The sequence below is a fragment of the Arachis duranensis genome, chromosome 3 (assembly GCF_000817695.3).
Source record: "Arachis duranensis cultivar V14167 chromosome 3, aradu.V14167.gnm2.J7QH, whole genome shotgun sequence".
Taxonomy (NCBI): Eukaryota; Viridiplantae; Streptophyta; class Magnoliopsida; order Fabales; family Fabaceae; genus Arachis; species Arachis duranensis.
The window spans coordinates 13,789,418-13,809,697 of NC_029774.3; the positions used below are offsets into that span (position 1 = coordinate 13,789,418).

At 32.6% G+C, this 20,280-nt stretch overlaps 2 protein-coding genes across 3 annotated transcripts in view; both read left to right on the forward strand.

Moving 5' to 3' along the window:
* Window positions 1–5,038, forward strand: part of LOC107477738 (protein DETOXIFICATION 40) — a 16,504-nt gene extending 11,466 nt beyond the window's left edge. The window contains exons 2-7 of one of the 2 annotated variants that reach the window (XM_016097802.3): window positions 391–1,022; window positions 3,215–3,271; window positions 3,365–3,603; window positions 4,179–4,349; window positions 4,421–4,443; window positions 4,769–5,038. In XM_016097802.3, coding sequence (XP_015953288.1) covers window positions 391–1,022; window positions 3,215–3,271; window positions 3,365–3,603; window positions 4,179–4,349; window positions 4,421–4,443; window positions 4,769–4,834 — 1,188 coding nt within the window. In that variant the 3' untranslated portion in view covers window positions 4,835–5,038. Of the gene's footprint in view, window positions 1–390; window positions 1,023–3,214; window positions 3,272–3,364; window positions 3,604–4,178; window positions 4,376–4,420; window positions 4,444–4,768 lie in introns of those variants that run through there. The other variant, XM_052258821.1, reaches the window with a different exon arrangement.
* A 5,389-nt stretch (window positions 5,039–10,427) lies between these two features.
* On the forward strand, window positions 10,428–11,804 carry LOC107477770 (uncharacterized). The gene is made up of 4 exons (XM_052258161.1): window positions 10,428–10,484; window positions 10,680–10,946; window positions 11,052–11,240; window positions 11,340–11,804. The coding sequence occupies exons 1-4, from the start codon at window positions 10,428–10,430 to the stop codon at window positions 11,802–11,804; spliced, it is 978 nt and encodes a 325-aa protein (XP_052114121.1).
* The last annotated feature ends 8,476 nt before the right edge of the window (window positions 11,805–20,280 follow it).

Consider the following 20,280-nt stretch of genomic DNA (forward strand, 5'->3'; position numbering starts at 1 on the left):
TTGGTAGAGTTAGTTACTTGAGAACTAGTCTTCTGTTTTGGCAGTTATAACTGCTTTCTTCTTTTATAGCGGTGTATTGTCTGTATAAGAGTGTGAATGAATCATTTTCGTCTTGCCCTCTGACGAGTCATTTACGAGTCATACTAGTTGTACATAAAATTATTAAATCAGTCGATCATATAAAAATATATTATAATACAAAATATACTAAAAAATAAGTTAAATAATATATATTTATATACAAATATATAATAACTAATTTGATAACTGATTTCTTGTAAGCAAATCGCATTTTTGTTCGGGCACATATGAGTATATGACCACTACTCTGCCTTATTGCTTCTGTTCGCAAGTGTGCCACTCAAGCTAATTTTGATGTGTGATGAACAGTTGGGGATGGGTAGTGCTGTAGAGACATTATGTGGACAAGCGTATGGGGCACAAAAATTCGAAATGCTTGGAGTATACCTACAAAGATCAACAATCCTTTTATCAATAGCAGGTATAGTCCTAACATTCATCTACATATTCTCGGAGCCCATTTTGGTGTTTTTAGGAGAATCCCCAAGAATCGCATCGGCAGCAGCACTTTTCGTGTACGGCCTAATCCCACAAATATTTGCGTACGCCGTAAACTTCCCAATCCAGAAGTTTCTACAGGCACAAAGCATAGTGGCACCGAGCGCGTACATCTCAACCGCGACGTTGGCGATTCACGTGCTGTTGAGTTGGTTGGTGGTGTACAAGGTGGGGTTGGGTTTGTTAGGAGCGTCGTTGGTGTTGAGCTTTTCGTGGTGGGTGATAGTGGTGGCGCAGTTTGTGTACATTGTGAAGAGTGAGAGGTGTAAGGACACGTGGCGGGGGTTTAGCATTCAAGCGTTTTCCGGGCTGCCGGAGTTTTTTAAGCTGTCTGCTGCTTCGGCTGTGATGCTGTGTCTTGAGACGTGGTACTTTCAGATTCTTGTTCTGCTTGCTGGCTTGTTGCCTCACCCTGAGTTGGCCCTTGATTCCCTTTCTATTTGGTAACTCTTTACTCTCTAATTTCTTAGCTCTAATTTGTATGCACCCATTATTTATATTATTAATATAAAAATAATTATTTTTATTAATAATATTATATAATAATTGGATACTACATGATTCAATTTTTTTTTTTGGTTGCCAATTCAATTGTTCTTTAATTAGATAAAAGGCTGCAAACTTTAACATCATTTTTGTAGCTTTGTATTTTTAATATGGATATTTTAAAATTAATTAAAAACATAATTATGTTTTAAAATAAAACTAAATTTCTGCATGCTGTTGTTATTCTTATAAAAGAAATTAATAGTACACTAATATGCAATCAACTGCAGTAATCAAAAGTGATTAACATCCTAATATGATATATGATATGTTTGCGTGAATTTTTAAGAAAAGATATTTTTTTAAAAGATCTTGTGAAAAAAAATAAAAGTAATTTTATGTTTGGATATCTCATGCAAAAAGATTTTTTTATTTATCAAGTATGTTTGGATATAATAATATAAAAGTATTTTTTTATTTATTTATTATTTAAAAATATCTTTTTTAAAAAAAGATATTTTTTATTTTTCTAATACTTTTATTTTTACTATTAGAAATTTTTTAAACACAATAAAAAATAAAAAAATTCTTTTTTCATAAAAAAATCTTTTTTTTATCAAAATAATAACGTCCAAACAAGTTCGTTATCTAAAATAAAATCTTACTTTTCTCTATGACAAGCAGAAAATTATTTTCATATCAATAATAATGCATTTGAAATAATAAAAATAATATTAGTTTATTATTGACTATTTTTATTATTTTTATATTTATTTCTAAAAAAAATTCTTCCTCACTAAAATATTTATTGTTACATTATTTAACTGTACGTTATTATATTAATAAAATATTGTTTTTAATTACTCGCTCTCTCAACATCATATTGAAATATAACAGTAACCTAGAAAAAAAGTAGTGGTCATTTTCAGAGAAAGCTACATGCTAAAGAATAATGTACTCTCTTTTTTTTCTATTGATGTCACATAATACACATGATGGCATAATTTTGGCATTTACGGTGCTGATGGAAAAGAACAGTGATCCATTATATATACCTGTCGTTATAAAGCATATAGATCCAATTCTCATTCCCTTATGTCACTGAATCCATCATCAATAATGTTTAAAGAGTATTGTTCAAGCACGGACTTCGAATTTCAACGATTAAGATAAGTTCTGAATTCTTTAAAGGGTATAGGCAACATTCAAATAAAGTTACTCAACGATAGATAACCAAAACAAAATTGATGTGTATCATAATATCTAATTGTCTATTGTTTTTCTCTGTCTTCCTCTCCTAAATGCCAATGTTGCGTTTCAAAATCAAATTACCATTTTTTTGTCATGAAAATTACCATATTTTTAAACTTCAACATATAGATTCTAGAAACAAGTTGTGGGTCTTTACAAAATTTTGTTCTTAACCATTGCGTCCACTAAAGTTAGGCCTGCTTTATAAACAGTATATATACTATTTTGTAGCTTACATAGCATTTTTGTATTCTTATATAGTTATTCCTAAATCCTAACCTTTATGTCAAAATCGAATTGTAGAAGCCTACTTCTAACTTTTGTAATGCAACGAGCATAGCAATTTCTTTTCATATTAATTAATCCAGTCTTATCCTATGCTGTTTCATTAAACTAGCTTTTATTTTATATATGTTTAATATGGGCCGGGCTAACATTTTCATATGTTTTTTATTGTGCGTCTTTTCGTGTGGCTTTAAAACTACTTTGTTATCTATCGAGGGAAAAAAATAATTTATTACATAACAAATATGAGAAACTAATAATTTCATATGTTTGTATGGAACTACAGTCTCTTAAATACAAAATATGTGCGATAGTTGAGTCAAATATTTTTGCTCAAATAATAATCATAAATATTAATGGATGAATACTTTTTATTAGTATTAATCAATATTTTAGGCTAATATTATATTTTTATACTATTAAAATTTAGAATTTATGATTTAAAATTTAACATAAAAATCTTTTTATTAGTTATGTAGTATTGTTCATAAAAAATAAATAGTATGCTAAAATTGTACAGGATCAAAATTAAATAACAAAAATAAACCATTGAATATATGAACCAAAAAACGAAAGTACTCCTTATTTAAAAGGCTTGTTTATTTTATTGCAGTACCACGGTGTCTGGATGGGTATTCATGATCTCAGTAGGATTTAACGCTGCTGCAAGGTTGGACTAACTTTTTTTATTTTTTCATACCCTTTGTTTGGCATTATGGAAATTATTCCATAATGATTTAATATTATGATATGATGGATGCAGTGTGAGAGTGAGCAACGAGCTAGGAGCTAGGAATCCAAGATCAGCATCATTCTCAGTGGTGGTAGTGACAGTGATATCATTCGTGTTATCAGTGATAATAGCAATAGTGGTTCTATTATTAAGGGATGTAATAAGCTATGTCTTCACCGAAGGAGAAGAGGTTGCTGCTGCTGTCTCTGATCTCTGTCCTCTCCTCGCTCTTTCCATTGTCCTCAACGGCATTCAGCCCGTCTTATCCGGTACGCATTCAACCATCAATATTTATGTCTTTCAAATATTCTACTCATTCAAAGGATATATGCTTTTTCTTCTTCATGTTTGTGATTTTCGTAAGACTAAAATATGCTTTTTTGTCTTTAATGTTTATAATTTTAAAAAAATATTTTTCATATTGAATAATTCAATTTTATTTGTAGCGTTATCAATTTTTTTTATTTTGTCTTTAATATTTTACATGGAGTTAACATCTAAAAATAATTTTGAATAAAAATAAAAAAATATTAGAAATAAAATTGAATAATACAACCAAATATTAAGAATATTTAAAAAAAATCCTAATATTAGAAATAAAAAAATATTTTACTTTTTTTATAAAAAATATTTTTATCATTTAATTTTATTCAATTTTATTCTAATATTTTTTTGTGCTAAAATTATCTCTAAATGTTAATTTTATCTAAAATTTTAGAAACAAATTATAGTGTTTAAAGGTAATTTTAATGCAAATAAAAAATATTTGGAATAAAATTAAATATTAAAAATAAAAAATATACTTTAATGTGACTGAAAATATTTGAATGAATTATAACTATAGGGGTGGCCGTTGGATGTGGATGGCAAACTTTCGTTGCATATGTAAACGTTGGCTGCTACTATGGAGTTGGCATACCATTGGGCTCCGTTCTTGGTTTCTATTTTAAGCTCAGTGCCAAGGTAAATAATGTTCCACTAATGAGGTCAATTATTTGTATTCTCACCCAAAGATGTTGCCCTTAATTAGAAATTTTTGCATGCTTATATTCTGTATATTGATATTGAATGTGTATATGTGTGTAGTTCGAACGGATTGGACTAGAGAGGTAAAAGTAAAATTATTAAAATGCCTAATGCAATGATTATTTAATGCTTTTAATTATATATATAATGAATTATTTCGTCAATTTTTTCAACTATTTAATTACATTTCATATTACTTTGATAGCCAAATTAAATGTTATGTAATGTTATTACTTTATTTTGTATTATATTATTATACTTTAAATCCAATGGTTAAATTGATATGTATATGTATACAAAATTATTTTAAGATATAAGTATGAGAAATAGGTTTACACCTAATATATAAATGAAAATTTTTCTGATTAATTTATTTCTAGTTAATGACGGAAACTTTATTGATTGAAGGTTGAAGAAGCATCAAAGAGGTTGAATAAGTGGGACGACAATAAGGAGCCACTTCTGAAGAACTGAATGGCATATATAGTAGTAGTTTTAAACTTTTAATATTGTGGTTGGTCCATAGCTCCATATAAGTGAAGCTGGAGGAGACCTTGTAACTATTAACCCAACTATTTATTTTTATTTTTATTTTTTGTATTGAAAGCCAAACATCAACTCATTAGAGAATCAAGGGTGCAATAATATTCGTAAAAGATGAATAGTGTTTGGGTAGAATCTACTCTGACTCCAATTTCTTTTTATGGGTCAACGTGCTTTTTTTTGGTTTACAAGGAAATTTAGAGCCCACCAAAAACAAGAAAACTAAAACTTCAAACTAGAGAATGGAGATCATATGGGGAATAAAATCTCTCTGCTATCATTGTTAATAATGTGCCTTAACTAAAATGGGAGAAGGTCAATGAAATAAAATTCTGAAAAAGATTTTAGGTTGTTCTTAGCAAGTCAATTTGTATTTCTATTGGCTTTTTTATAAACATTTTTTATGTTTAACTGTCAATCTCTCTTCACGATATGACTGATATTTCTGACTAAAGTTTTCGGATGATTTTAGGTTTTCTCATTCTTCTATAAAATTTGCAGCACTACTCTAAAATCTGCCTCTTGAATAGCTTTTTTAAATTTCAGGTTCCATGTCATGTTAAGTTTCTGGAGCACGCCTTAAAGTTCTGCTTTAAAAGTTGAACAGGTTCCAATATTCATCATGTATGCTACTAGCCATCTTTCTTGATGATTTCGAATAATGCGTCCACAGTCGGCTCTTCGAGTGGTTACGTAGACAGCGCCGTCCACATTAATCTTTATCCAGGGTTCAGGGAGAGGAGACAAGCCTATTAGAATCTCCCTCTTTCTTACGTTTTGGATGAGATTTTCTTTCTTGAATGCTTTATCCAACTTTTGGATGTAATCTATGATGATGCGTTCTGCTTTGGGTGGCCTTCTAAAAGGAGGAGGCCAAAATTTTCTTATTTCTCCAGAACCATATCCACCAGCAAATAACCATAAAGATGATTTTTCATTGGGTTTTGGAATCTGAACCTGCTTCCACAGTTAGATTCCATCGGTTCCAGGTCTCGAAGGGAACTCTAAAGAACTCTAGTATGTGTACCGGATTTATGAGTTGTGACCATATCCTGGAGGCAGCTAGGCAATCCTTAAAGGTATGAAGGATAGTTTTGATGAATTGGGCGCACATATGACAGTTTGGGTTGGCTCCAAATATTCAATTTTTTCAATCTGATGTCATGAGCCTTTTGTAAACAACTAGCCACATGAAGATTTTAATCTTTTGTGTTCCTTTCTATTTCCAAATGATTTCCCAGATTTCATTCCTAATCTGGTCTTGATTTGCCAACAACTTGTACGCACTGGATATGGAGAAATTACCATCATGTGTCAATCTCCAGAGCAGACGATGTTCACCAAGCCCTTCATTAGGGGATGAATGGTTGTTATTTTTCTGATTTTGACTTCTTTCAGGTAATTTTGGAGTCTGTTCAAGTTCTACCTCCCTTCTCCAAATGTGAGGTCAGTAACTTTCCACTCTAAAATGCTTGGGTTCATGTTCTGCGTCCCACTAGTAAAAAGTGGGGGTTCATTCTTCATCCACTTATGGAACCAGAACGAAGTATTTTTACCATTGTCTATCGAAACTGTGAGATTCTGCTGCACTGTTTCTGTAATAGCTGCGATACTTTTCTAGAGCCTAGATTTGTGCTTTTGGATGTCACCCCAAAGAAGGGATTCTCACCTCTTACATACTTGCTTTTGAGAACTTGGCCCATAGTGCATCTGGCTAGGTGATGATCCTCCATAATAATTTCATGAGGAACGCTTCATTCATAATTGTTATTTTTCTAAATCCTAATCCTCTCTGTAATTTGGAACGATAGAGTGTTTTCCAGTTTATGACATGAATCTTTCTAGTATTTTGTTCTTTCCTCTCAAATGAAATTTTTTTGGCAACTTTCAATTTCTTTACACACTCCAACAAGAATTTTCCATGTTGCATATTGAAATTTAGATCTGAATTAATGATTGATTGTGCAAGGATGATACATCCAACTAGGGAGAAACAACTGTTTTTCAGTCCTTTAGTCTGTTGTGCATCCTTTCAATGATGTTACTATAGTTGTCCTTATTCTTTTTGCTATTGGTTAGTAGAATTCCTAGGTATCATTCTAGGCATGAAACCTCTCTGTAGTTACATGTTCTCAAAACTTTGTTTTTCGTATCTCTTTTCATATTTTTAGAGAACAGAATAGATATTTTTCTCCTTGCTTGTGATGAGACTTGATGCTTCACTAAAAATTTGGAGAACCCTCAAATTTTTTCTGATTTGATTTTCTAAGACTTCTGCAAAGAGGTAATGACCAATTCGGTACCCGAAAGATTCAAACGCTGACATTTTGGTACCCAACTATTGATATTGACAAAAAGGTACCTGAATGATTTAAAATTTTGCCAAGCGTGTCCAAGAGCTTGCCGGAACATAGCTCCGGTGAGTACGATGCTTACGTGGTGGCCGGTTTTTGCTGACAAGGTTAATGTTATATTAGATGGAATTTCTAATTTTAATTATGCTTATCCTACTTGGAAAATAAACTAAACCTAATTTGAACATTAGTTTTGCCCCAAATTAATTTTGCCCTAAAACCCAATTAGTATATACCAAGTTACTAGTTACTGAGTTACTGTGGTTATTGTGTCACTAGCGAAAATCAAAGGTCACGTAGAGAGGGAGAGACGTTGCTCTCGAAGCTTGGCGCGAAGAAGAAGGATACAAGGCGAGAGGCATTGTCGAATCAAGGGTAACGGTTCTCAAGTGGCATCGTGGGATCACCATTGTTCGCAAGGAGCAACCCTACGAAGAGGTACGTTCTGCTTCATGTTCTTTGTTTATGTTCTGGTTTTTTGCGTTTGCTGGTGACATCCTGTTTATTCATTGTATCTTCTCTCTACTATTTCTTAGATGGATCGTTTAGTTACGTTTGTGTATCATCACATGGGTTGCTTGAAAAAGGTTAGAGATGGGAATGTGATATACGAAGGGGGTTTAGTCACTGAGATACACAGGGTGAATGTGGAGACATGTAATTTATTTTTTGTTGAGGGGTTGTTTTTAGACCTGGGTTACCCTGGATATAATGAGGCGTATTGGCTAGAACCTGGTTTCGAATTAGGTCAGGGTCTTAGAGTACTGAGGACAGATGCTGAAATGATGAGGATGTGTGAGAGTGCAATTAAAAATGACAACACTGTCCATCTCTACTTTGATCACCCTATTGATGCCAACCCTGAAATCATTGATGACGATGTGGTGTCTTCTGGTAGCAGTGAGAGTGTGATTGAGGTCAATCCACCCGATGATGAGAGGGAAACTGAAGTTGTGAGTGAGGAAACTGGCGAGGTTAATCAGTTGAGTAAGGATATAACAGTTGTTGTGAAGGAGACTTTGAATGAAGTTGTGACTGAGAAGGGTGTTGATGTTAACGAGTCGGAGGCCGGAGAGGGTGGTGTTATGAATGAAGATGTGAATCACGGGAATGGGGATAAAGAGACTGAGCAACCTGCAGCTCCAGAAAAAGTTGTTAAGAGGGTGAGAAAGAGGCATCCAAGACCACCACCCAGTGGTTTATCACAAGAAAGGAGAGCTGCTGAATCTGAACAGCCTGAGGGTGATCCTCTAGAAGCTGAAACAGTAAATGAACAAACATATGAGAGGAATGATGATGATGCACATGTTGCCAATGAAGGTGCTAACAATGAAGAACCATTGGTGGATGAGATGAGGGCAGAAGAAGCAGCTACTCAGAATGCAGAAGGTAAAAATATTAGGTCTTTTTTGTTACAGCATTTTTGGATAAGTATTGGTTTTATGAATCCAATGATTATGATGCACATGTTGCCATTGAAGGTGTTAACCTTGAAGAACCAGTGGTGGATGAGTTGAGGGCAGAGGAAACAGCTACAGAAAATGCAGCAGGTAAACATATTATTTCTGTTTTGTTACAGCATTTTTTGATAAATATTGCATGATGGCTGACAAGTATCACCTGATGTATTAACAGATACAGAAACACAAAGAAAGGATAGGACAAATTCAAGGAGAAATCATCCTAGGCCTCAACCATCTGGGCAGAGGATTGTACCTGGAAAGGATGATGAAGCACCAAGGGTAGAGGTGCCTAACCCAAACAGAGCAGATGGAGAGATGGGACCTGAGATGTACCAATACGAATCTGATGAACTGTATAGCCCTCCTGGATCTGATGATGAAGATGAACCTGTTTTTCCTCAATATAACCCGAACACACCCTTTGGAAAAATTACTCTGGAGTTGAACATGGAGTTTGAGACCATGGAACACTTTAAAGCAGCGGTTCAAAAGTACAACATACAGATTGGGAGACAGGTTTTCTATCTTAGGAATGAGAAGAAGAGGTGCAGGGTGATTTGCTATGACCCCGACTGCCCTTGGTTGTGTTACTGTTCTAGGACCAACTATCCAGCCTCGTTTCAGATTAAAACATTTGTGGATGAGCATACGTGTCCAAGAAGCAACAAGAGTAAGTCAGTGAATTGTGCTTGGGTTGCTGAAGAGCTTGTGCCTAAACTCAGAATCCATCCTAACATGTTACAAAGGGAGGCACATGAGTGGTTTAAGGTGGAGTATGACATCTCAGTTAATGAGAGGATGATGTACAGGGCTATGGATAAGGCCAAAGATGTTATTGAAGGAACAGAAAAGGATCAATACCTGAGACTTAGAGACTATCTGAATGAGATCATCAAGGCTAATCCTGGGTCAAGAGCCAACATGGGGACAACTCCACAGCAGGAAGGGTTGCCAAGATTTAGGAACTTGTATGTATGTTTGGCTGCTTGCAAGCAGGGATTTAAAGCAGGGTGCAGACCCTTCATAGTGTTAGATGGTACGTTTCTGAAAGGCTACTTTGGAGGACAGTTACTAACAGCAGTTGGTCAGGACGCGAATAACCAGCTATTTCCAATTGCATACGGTGTTGTCGATGCAGAAACTCGGGAAAATTGGAGATTCTTTCTCGAGGAGTTACATACTGACATAGGGGACTATAATGAGAATGGCTGGGTGTTCATGTCTGACCAGCAGAAGGTAATATGCAGTGTATCCAATCATTATTGTTCTTATATTCCTACTTGAGTAACTTTAGTGTATTAATGTTAACTGCTGAATTTACCCATGAATGCAGGGATTGATACCAGCATTACAGGATGTGATGCCAGGTGTGAAGGACAGATTTTGTTGTATGCATATGTGGAGAAATCTGAACAAACGATGGAAGGATAAGGAGCTTAAGGGAGCATTCTGGCAATGTGCAAAAACAACTACTGATCAAGAATTCAAGGATGCAATGGCTAATGTGAAAAGGATCAATAAACAGGCATGGGAGTATTTGGATAAATTTGAGCAAGAACAGTGGTCAAGGAGCAAGTTTTCTGAATGGCCAAAGGTTGATAGCTTGACTAGCAACAACTGTGAATCGTTTAACTCAACCATTGTGGGTCTGCGGGGAAAAAGCATACTGACATGCTTGAGGAGCTCAGATTCTATATCATGAAGACGATGGCAACTCACAAGGACGCACTGATGGCTTACACTGGACTTATAGCCCCTATACAAGTGAGTAGATTAGAGAAGGAAAAAAAATAAGCTAACTACTGGGAGGCACAGTGGTGTGGTGATGATGAACATAACGAATTTGAAGTCAGAAAGTGGCAACACAGAGTCAGGGTGAACACAAGAGAGAGGACATGTTCCTGCAGAAAATGGCAGCTGACTGGACTACCATGCTGTCATGGTATTGTAGCAATCCAGAGGAAGAATGAGAAGTCCGAAGACTATGTCCATCACAAGCTCACCATGGAGGCATACAACAGGACTTACCAGTTTCACATTAACAGCATACCAAGCCAAGAGTATTGGGAGCACCATGAAGGGTTGCCTTGTCTGCCTCCTCCATACAAGAGGCCTATTGGCAGACCTTCCAAGAAAAGGAAGAAGGACAGCAGCGAGCAAGACTCTGGGAGCCAATACCATGCCAAGAAAAGATATGGCCAGATAACATGTCAAACCTGCAAGAGAGTAAGTGAATCAAGTTTATTATCTACTATCTACTTACATAATATCATTCAATCATACATAAACTATTTAAATACTGATTTAATTTATTTATTTCCTGGCTGCAAGGTTGGACATAATAGTAGGACTTGCCCTGAGAGATCAAATGGAGCAGCAGCTCAAGAAGAAGGAATTGATGAGGATGAAGCTAGAGAGCAAGAAGCTAACTGGGAGGAGACCATGGAGGCTGCACATGCTGCACATGTTGCAGATGAGGAAAACCTCACTCAAAACCACCCACAGAGTCAACCTGATGAGGTAAACTTTTGTATTTTAATTCAAACCTTGTTCTTTTCCAAAATGTTGCACCTGGAACTGAGAAAGCCCCACCCTAAACTAATCACCCAACTCATACAGAACACTGAGGTTAATTTGTCTACCACAACAACTGCTGCACCCCTTAATGCAGCCACTACACCAGCAATCAGCTCAGGACCAGCACCTCCAGTGGCAGCAAGGCCAGTAGAGCCAGCACCACCAATACCACCAACAAGAGGCAAGGGCAGGACCATTCGAAGAGGAAGACCCCCAACCTCAACAGCACCTCAAACTAGGGTTGCCAGCCATGATGCTGGGTCTAATTGTCAGATCCCAGCCACACCAACCAATGCTGCAGGACCAAGTACTGGGCCTGGGTCAATGTCACAAGGTCCTTTGGGTAGGCCCACTCTGCAAGCCCAAAATTCAGCATCCTCTAGGCCACCAACTGTGACTAGGAAAACCATGGCAGCAACAAGCTTAGCCACACAGAGCAGGTTCACAGGTTTCATGCCCACCCTATCCTTGAAGAAGAAAAAGCCTTCAGCAAGCATCAAGAAGTGACAGCTTTCTTTCTTAGGTTTTCATTTTATTTTTAGTTCCATGTTGGACCTGATGTAGATACTATGCAAGTAAATGCCATTATGGCATGTTTAGTTTTTAGTTCCATGTTGGACCTGATTTAGTATTACTTGTTATCAACATTACTGTCACTATGCCATGATAGTTTTTTGGGGCAAAACTTTTGTTATTTTGGGTCTGAGGTATGTTACTCTGGATACTTATGGATTATGTTTTCATGCTATGAGACAAGTGTTTTTATACAGCTTCTGTTTATGCCATTTTTTCATCAATGGTTAACCTATCTTATATTTGGCTTGCTCATAATTCAAAAGCAATAACTCAGTCACAGAAGACTAATAAGAGTGCATCCATTAATTCATCTCAATTACAATTAGGAGAACATTACAAATAAACAAAATTTCATTCCTAAAATCTTAAATTTGACCATTGTCTTCCTACTTAGCCATACACAGCAGACTCAAAACCAGATTTAACCCAAGCAATACACAGATAACAATCAACAAGAACTCAACCCTCTTCAGTTGCTCCTTCATGTCATTAACCACAGGAAGCACCATCATCATCCTATCCCTTTCCCGGCCATCACTACCCTCCTGGTTGATTCTGCTTTTATTTTTTGGGTCTGCTATACCCACCATGTTGCTATTCTCCGAAGAAACTTCTCCTTCCACACATTGCTCTTCAATTTCATCCAACCATTGAAAATACCCACAACGTCTTTGTGTGTTCTAGCATGGCACAAAAATTTCATGAATCAGAGAAGATCGAAAAGTAAATCTGAAAAGTGGAGAAAATAAAGCCAGGAAGAATGCATCATTTCCTCACGTAACATCAACATTTTAACCTTACCTTCCACAGAGGGCAACGTAGAAACCATCTATCAGGGTTGCTACTTGTCTTCGACTTCAACGGAACCACCGGAAGGGGACAAAAGCAACACCCATCGTAGAGTTTACTACCAACTCCAGAACCACCATCAACGTCGAAGGCTATGGATGAGTGCTTTCTCACGGTTCCACCTTTTCCACGAGCCCTAGCTACTTGCATCTTCCAGATTGGGATTGTGCTCTACGAGAGAGCAAGGAGAGCTAATTAGGTTTTAGGGCAAAATTAATTTGGGGCAAAACTAATGTTCAAATTAGGTTTAGTTTATTTTCCAAGTAGGATAAGCATAATTAAAATTAGAAATTCCATCTAATATAACACTAACCTTGTCAGCAAAAACCGGCCACCACGTAAGCATCGTACTCATCGGAGCTATGTTCCGGCAAGCTCTTGAACACGCTTGGCAAAATTTTAAATTATTCAGGTACCTTTTTGTCAATATCAATACTTGGGTACCAAAATGTCAGCGTTTGAATCTTTCGGGTACCAAATTGGTCATTACCTCTTCTGCAAATAATAGGAGGTCATATGCAAAATTAGAAATTGGATCATAAGATAATAAATACTTAACGAAAATTGAAAAGGTTTATTTATAATATCTAAAATTGGAAGTTGTCTAATTCATTTGACAAAAAAAATAATAAAAAGGTTCATAAACTGGAGAAATGAAATATAAAACTTATAATAGTGTGTGTTGTGTAAGGTAAAAAAAAATTAATTTTAAAATAAATATATATCAATTAGGGATGGTAAAACAAATTATCCTATCGTACTTGTCAAAGCTCGACCTAAAACGAGGAGAAACGGGCTAGCTCGCGAAAGTAAAACAAGTTTATTCATTGAGCTGACCATCCCCATTCCATTAAAACTCATAGGTTTGACGGTATAAATTTAGCGAGTTCAAAATTTAAGTTTAATCTATCTATTTTGACTGATTTGACACATCGACAGAATAATTTTGATTCGTTCTAATCCGTCTATTATATTGAACTAACTTTTTATTTTAAGTTATGTTTTTCACACTCTACAATTTTTGTTTCTAAACAAACTCAAACCAAACCAATCAGATTTAGTTAAAGTTTCGGGTCATCTAGTTAAATTGGAACAAAAAGAATTATGCTTCGAGGAAATTTTATTCTTACAGCAACAAGCAATAGTGTAAGCTTGGTTAGTAGAATTGTATAAATAGATAAATTTTCTAAACAAAGATTAGTCAAAAAAACAATAATAAGTGATTGCATTAATAAAATACGGAGTAAAATAACAAATAAATTTTTAAAAATTTATATTCTGGACATATATTAAGAGTAAAATTTTAAGTAAATATTTTTTCATAAGTTCATAAATATCTCATTATTATTTTATTATAATTATAATAATTAACGCTCAAGTCATGATCCTAAATCAGCTGGAGGGTCCTACGGACATGTGCTCCATTATTAATTACGAGTTTCAGAGTGAAGACTTTGGTGCCAAAGAACAGAATTTGTGCGAAAATGGCCTCAACTATGCAAAATATCCCGAACTATTCATGTGGAAGAAACTACTAGAGTAGTAGTACTATGTCTATGCATTCCACCAATGTCCCTACTTGCTACACTCAACCATTATTGTCCATCGAGATCGATGAGAAATTAAAGCTTTTCATGTCAATTCAGCTGTTAAAAAATGGATTAACTAATACATATGTTCACATTATTAATAAAAAAATCTATAAAAATATAAAATTTTAAATCTATAGAAATTGAAAGTTCATTAAAAAAGTTTAAATATTTTACTAACAACAATTTCAATATGTGCCAATAAAATTTAAAAAACTTTGTATGAACGTTGAACGCTATTTTTATATTCTAACGTCGGTTTAGATAAATATTTGAATTAAGTTCTTTTTAAAAAATAACTTAAAAAATAAATATTTATTTTAAAAGAAATATGATAAAAATTTTGATGGTTATCAAAAGCTAAGAAAAATAAGGGTTGAATTTTGATTTTTTTTATTTTATTTTTAATTTTGAATTTAATTGAGATATAATGAACTGAAAATTAGAGAGACTGTGGTTTTGTCTCTTGACAGGTAGACTCCAAAACTAAATAATGTGCAAAGAAAATAATAAAGAAGAGTTGCATGATAGTAAGGAAATACTTTTATTTTGTCTCCGTTAATATAGAATTAGAAACAAAAAAGAGAAAGGATAATAACACGCAAATATATCTTGATTTTAGCTACTCGGTGTAGTGTAACCTACATTCAGTCTCCATTATAATTGTGATGAAATTTCACTATCTTTCAAAAGATTACAGTCAACAATTTTTTCTAGGATTCTAACCAATCATATCTGAGACAAATCTAGTTTCTAACCCAAACTAGACTTTATTAAGAACTCACCCTAACTTTTCAACCGCAAAGTACTAACCCAACTTATAGGAAAATCCCCTCAGGATCATGACAACAAAACAGAAAAACTTACAAATAATTTCTAGAATAACTATGATTTTTTTCCAAGTCTAACTTTCTACCTTTTTCCACTCAATGGATTTTTTATACGAACCTCATTAATTTGTTTTTTACCATTGAAACACAGAAAGACTAAATTGAAAAAAAGAGATACTCAATGAAAATCATGAAGGAGAAGAAGAATAAACAACTCAATGAGCTATGAGAACCTAAATGTTGTGCTCTCATTCATTGCTTTAATTCTTGGTCATTCATCCTTTAATAGAGAAATGAAGCTTTCTCGACTTGAAACTTGTTTCAGCACTTTGTTTGACTTTTTTTCCAAAATCAGATGTAGCAGTGACATTCATAAAGGAGAGAGAGAATAGAAACAGTGACCGAATCAGACATGCAACCATACCTTCAATCTTTTTTTTAATCTTTTTCATCTTGTCTCTTGAATTTGGACCATTTCTTCTTACTTTAGTCCCAAATTGGATTTTTTTAGCATTAATACATAGCAGAGTACCATCATATTTACTTTCTTCATTTTTTCATATTGGTGCTCGTAACACAAAGAATTTCTTTAGCAATCTTTAACGAAACACAAATGAAAAAAAAAGTAATTTGAATTGCAATGAAAAAGAGGCGTATAGTATTTTTTTATTGTAAAAATATAATAAAAATATATTGCATGTGAAAATTTATTATACAATGGGATGACACGTGGGTAACTTGTCTCGAGGAAGTATATTGCCGAGAACTAAGTGAAGCAGCTGAAGCTCCAAAAATTAGTTAGTCGAGTCGATTACAATTGTTGGGCTCCTTTTTAATAATTGGAGATGTGGGCCTTGTGTTTCATGTAATTTCTTTTTTTAACTTTTAATTTCCTATTGCGCCAGGAAGGATGAATGTAAACTAAAAATGGGTTTCTTTATCAAAAGAAAAATGTCTAATAAATTTTCACATGAAAGAAGAAATCTAAATTCATCAAATGCCTATGTAGATATGATATACAATTTTAAGATGACTTGTGATTTTATTTTTTTTACCATTCAATGTTTTTTCCTTCTTTTTCTAATATCTTTTTTTTCCATTTCAAAATGTGTATTTTTTTTTATAATTTATTTATGTTTAAATCACATAACTTTTGTTAGAGTATACCTAATTTTTATGTTACCAAATTATACTTAACAAAATTAGTTTAAGATAATTTGATTAATTTTACAGTTTGTACATTGTATTAATAATTAGTTATTTAATATTCTTAAAAAATATAACAAATTATAATTTAGAATCAAAACTATTTAATGTAAACTCAATATTCATATTTAAACTAAATTTGATATCAAAGTATGAATTAAAACTTTAAATGTTATTATTTGAATTTCTTGGTTTTTTTGGTTTTGATAAAAGTTAGAACAAAGTTAAAGAAATGAATAACTAAGCAAAAATCTTTTTAGTTTTTAAGAAAAATTGAAGTCTATTGCTGCATTAAGAAACTATGTTTAAATTAAATACAACTTTATTATTCTAAGTTTTTTTTTTTTCTAAAACCAAATAAATTACCAATTTCAAGTAATAACATTTTAATTGACATTTTGGTCTTATATTTAGTTTAAACAATTATATTAACTTTTATTTAAATACTAGTATAGTCTAAATATAATTGATAATAAATGAAACGTGCTATCTGTAAAATTAATCAAATTTAATTAAACATTTTGTTAAATATAATTTTTTAACTATACATTTCTTTACCATTAAAAAAATATAAATATATACTAAAATCAAATACTAAAAATGTTAAATAAATAAATAAAATTAGGTGGAGTTTAACTGAATTTGGCTAACAACTTCAATCATAATATGTAGAGATGTTTGCTGAATTAATAGGATTTGGATCCTCTAAATTTTGAATTTTACTTTAGAAAGTAAAGTGTGATCTTTTACTCTTGAATAGTTTCTCTTTCATATTTATTCTTGGTCCCACCTATAAAATCAATGGTGAAAAATCACACTCTATTCTCTAAAATAAAATTCAAACTTTAGATGATCCAAATCTGAATTAATATGATACTATATTAAGTTTGGAAACTAATATGATATCTCAAACATTATTAAAATATTTTTAATTGTTTGTTTATTTGGTTTGTGTACAGAAAAAAAATTAATTTCCCTCTTCGCCTAGTTATTATAAGTTCAGTTTGATCATTAAACAAGTTTAGCCTAATACAAATTTATTTTAAAAGAGTAGTAAAACCAATTTGTTCAAAAACAAACGCAAAGTCTAAGTCAACATTATTTTGGTCCAACAATATCCTTAATCCAAAAAAAAAAAGAAAAGAAAATGGACCAAAAACTCTTGGATTACCTACTCCTTTGGTTCAAATAACACATCTCTCAAATTTCAACTCAATTTAATTTTACTAGACTTCCACCGAAAATTATTCTTTCTTCTCTCTCCTATTTATTGCTTCGGTCAAATCATTCATTCACCCAAAAAGAAAGAAAGAAAGAAATGAAATGCTCAAAGGTTAGATTATGGAAGATGGTAAAAAGATTTTTGCCAAATCAAAGCAAAATAAATAAGGCTACAATCCAATAGTTAGTTCTCTCGATCAAGCACCACAAAAATGTTTGTTTCCTCCTTTGTGCTTCGATGAGGAACGAAGAAGAAAGCCTTAATATCTCAAGCGCAGAAGAAGCAACCATGAAAAAAGTGAAGTCACCATAGTTCAGAAGCTCATCAATGTTCAGAATTAAAACTTAGTGCCAAAGTCAAGTTCAATGGTCAAGATTAAAGAAGTTTGAAGAAAAAAGATGAGAGAGAAGACGTGAGCATGCATGCAATAGCCTCAGTCCTCTCCCTCCTCTCTGATGAAGCCGCTGCTGCTCTAATGTTGAAGAAGAAGACATTGTGAGGGTCGAACTTGTTTCAACCTTAGAAGCTTTACCCTTCTATATTAAGGGTGAATGGCCAAGAGTTGAAAATAAGGAGAGTAAATGAAAAGCATAGAATTCACTCTCATAGCTACCCAAGTTGTTTGAGCCCTTCTCCTTAATGTAATTCATTGAATATTTTTTTCTCAATTTTGATCTGTCTGAGTCTCATTGTAAAAGGCAAACATTACGAGGTTTGTAAGAAAAAGCTAATGAGAGGAAAAAGACAGTGAGTTAAACAGTGAAAAAAGTCATAAGATGTCTCAAATTTTTTGTATATCTTTCTGTTTTATATCATGATCCTATGAGAATTCTCTTACAAGTTGGGTTAGCACTTTACTGTTGAAAGTTAGGTTTGAGTCCTATTCAAATTCAGATTGAATTTAGAATCTAGATTTGTCCCAAATAGGATTGGGTAGATCTTAGGGAAGGAATTGGTGTTTGTAATCTGTTAAAGATAGTAAAATTCTGTTACTATTATGATGGAGATTGGATGTAGGCTACATTGCACCTTGTAGCTGAACCAAGATACATCTGGTGTTATTTCTTCTTTCTTTCTACTTTTCTGTTTCTGTTACTCAGGAGACAAAAATAAAAATATCTCCTAAGTTCTCTTAAAAAAGAAAAAGCAATATTCAACAGAAAAAAATAGTTAAGATTCAACCCCTCCCTTCTCTTTGCCACTGATAACCATCATACTATAATTTTCACTCACTCAAATTATTATAACAAAATTTGAACCTTATTGGAAAAAGGTGTTTGCTTCGATACGATTATAAATTCATACATACCGATACGTTTAAAATATGGACAAATAACAATAAGCCATGTGGAATTTATTTTCCACGTTGACACCTAATTTTTTTTAAATATATATATATATTATCACAATTTATATATATATATATATTTTATCACAATTTTTACTAAAATATCTTTATAATTTAATAAAAATAAAAAATATATTTTTTTTTAATTTTTTAGAAGACTTAAATACCATTTTTTTCATATGTTAGACAAAAATTATTCTTTTAGATTAATCAAATTGTTTAATTTTACCATTTTAAATTTTAAATAATCTCAAATACAAATACAAAAATACATTTACCAAAATTGTATTTTTATACTTCCCATACATTTAAATAATTTTGGAAAATCCATTTTAGTTGCAACAAATTACATAAAATGAAAAGGACATATATGTATGCAAATCCCAAATAAGAAAATTATATAATATATGTCCCCAATCTTTTATTCATGTAAATTATCCTCGTTATGATTTTAAATGTTAAAATTCTTTAAATACCACAACCACCGCATTAACCATACAAATCATACAGAATACACTTTGATAATATTGCAACTATATTAAGTTATTAACAACATCCACGAGTCAAACCATCGGTACATCTTTTTTAGTATTATAAATTTATTTCTTTAATTTTGGGCCTACCTTGTCATATTAAAATATTTTGGATGTCTAGTGTCTTTCATTCTTTAACACATTGTTTGAATTAAGAAAATATGGAAAAAAAAAAGAAAATATAAAAAAAATAAAAATATGAATTTTTTGTTATTTGAATAAAGAAGAAAAATAAAATGAAAAAAAATAATGTGAGACACATTAAAGTTTTTTTCCAAAGATAAAAATAAAATAAAAAATATAAAGATATTAATATAATTTGTTTTCTATTATATTTTTTCCTCATTTTATTTATCTTTTTATTCAAACTCTATTCATTTTTTTAATTCAAACAATATATAAAACAATCTATTTTGTTTTTAATTTTTTTCTTCTCATTTTTTTTATTTTCTATCATCTGTCTAAATAAAATGTAAAATTTAAACTTAATATTTTTAAAGAGAAAAGACAAAAGAAAACAAGAAAACAAAATCCACGTGTTTTAAGTTTTGAACACTCTTTGTGGGTCCCACTTAAGTTATTTCTGTCTGACATCTGCATAGTTCTAAAAGATGGCAAATCCAAGCCAATCCCGGGAACATTACAAAACACTATCTACCTTTCTTCTTCTGGTGGCTTGAATTCAACCGTACAATGTGACAAACACAATCATACAAAATATGAGGGGCAATGCACAATTGAAACTACCATCATATGCACATTATGGTAATTTCCACTAAACTAGCATCATTTCTCCAATGATTCCACAATTGAAACCAAAAACAATAATT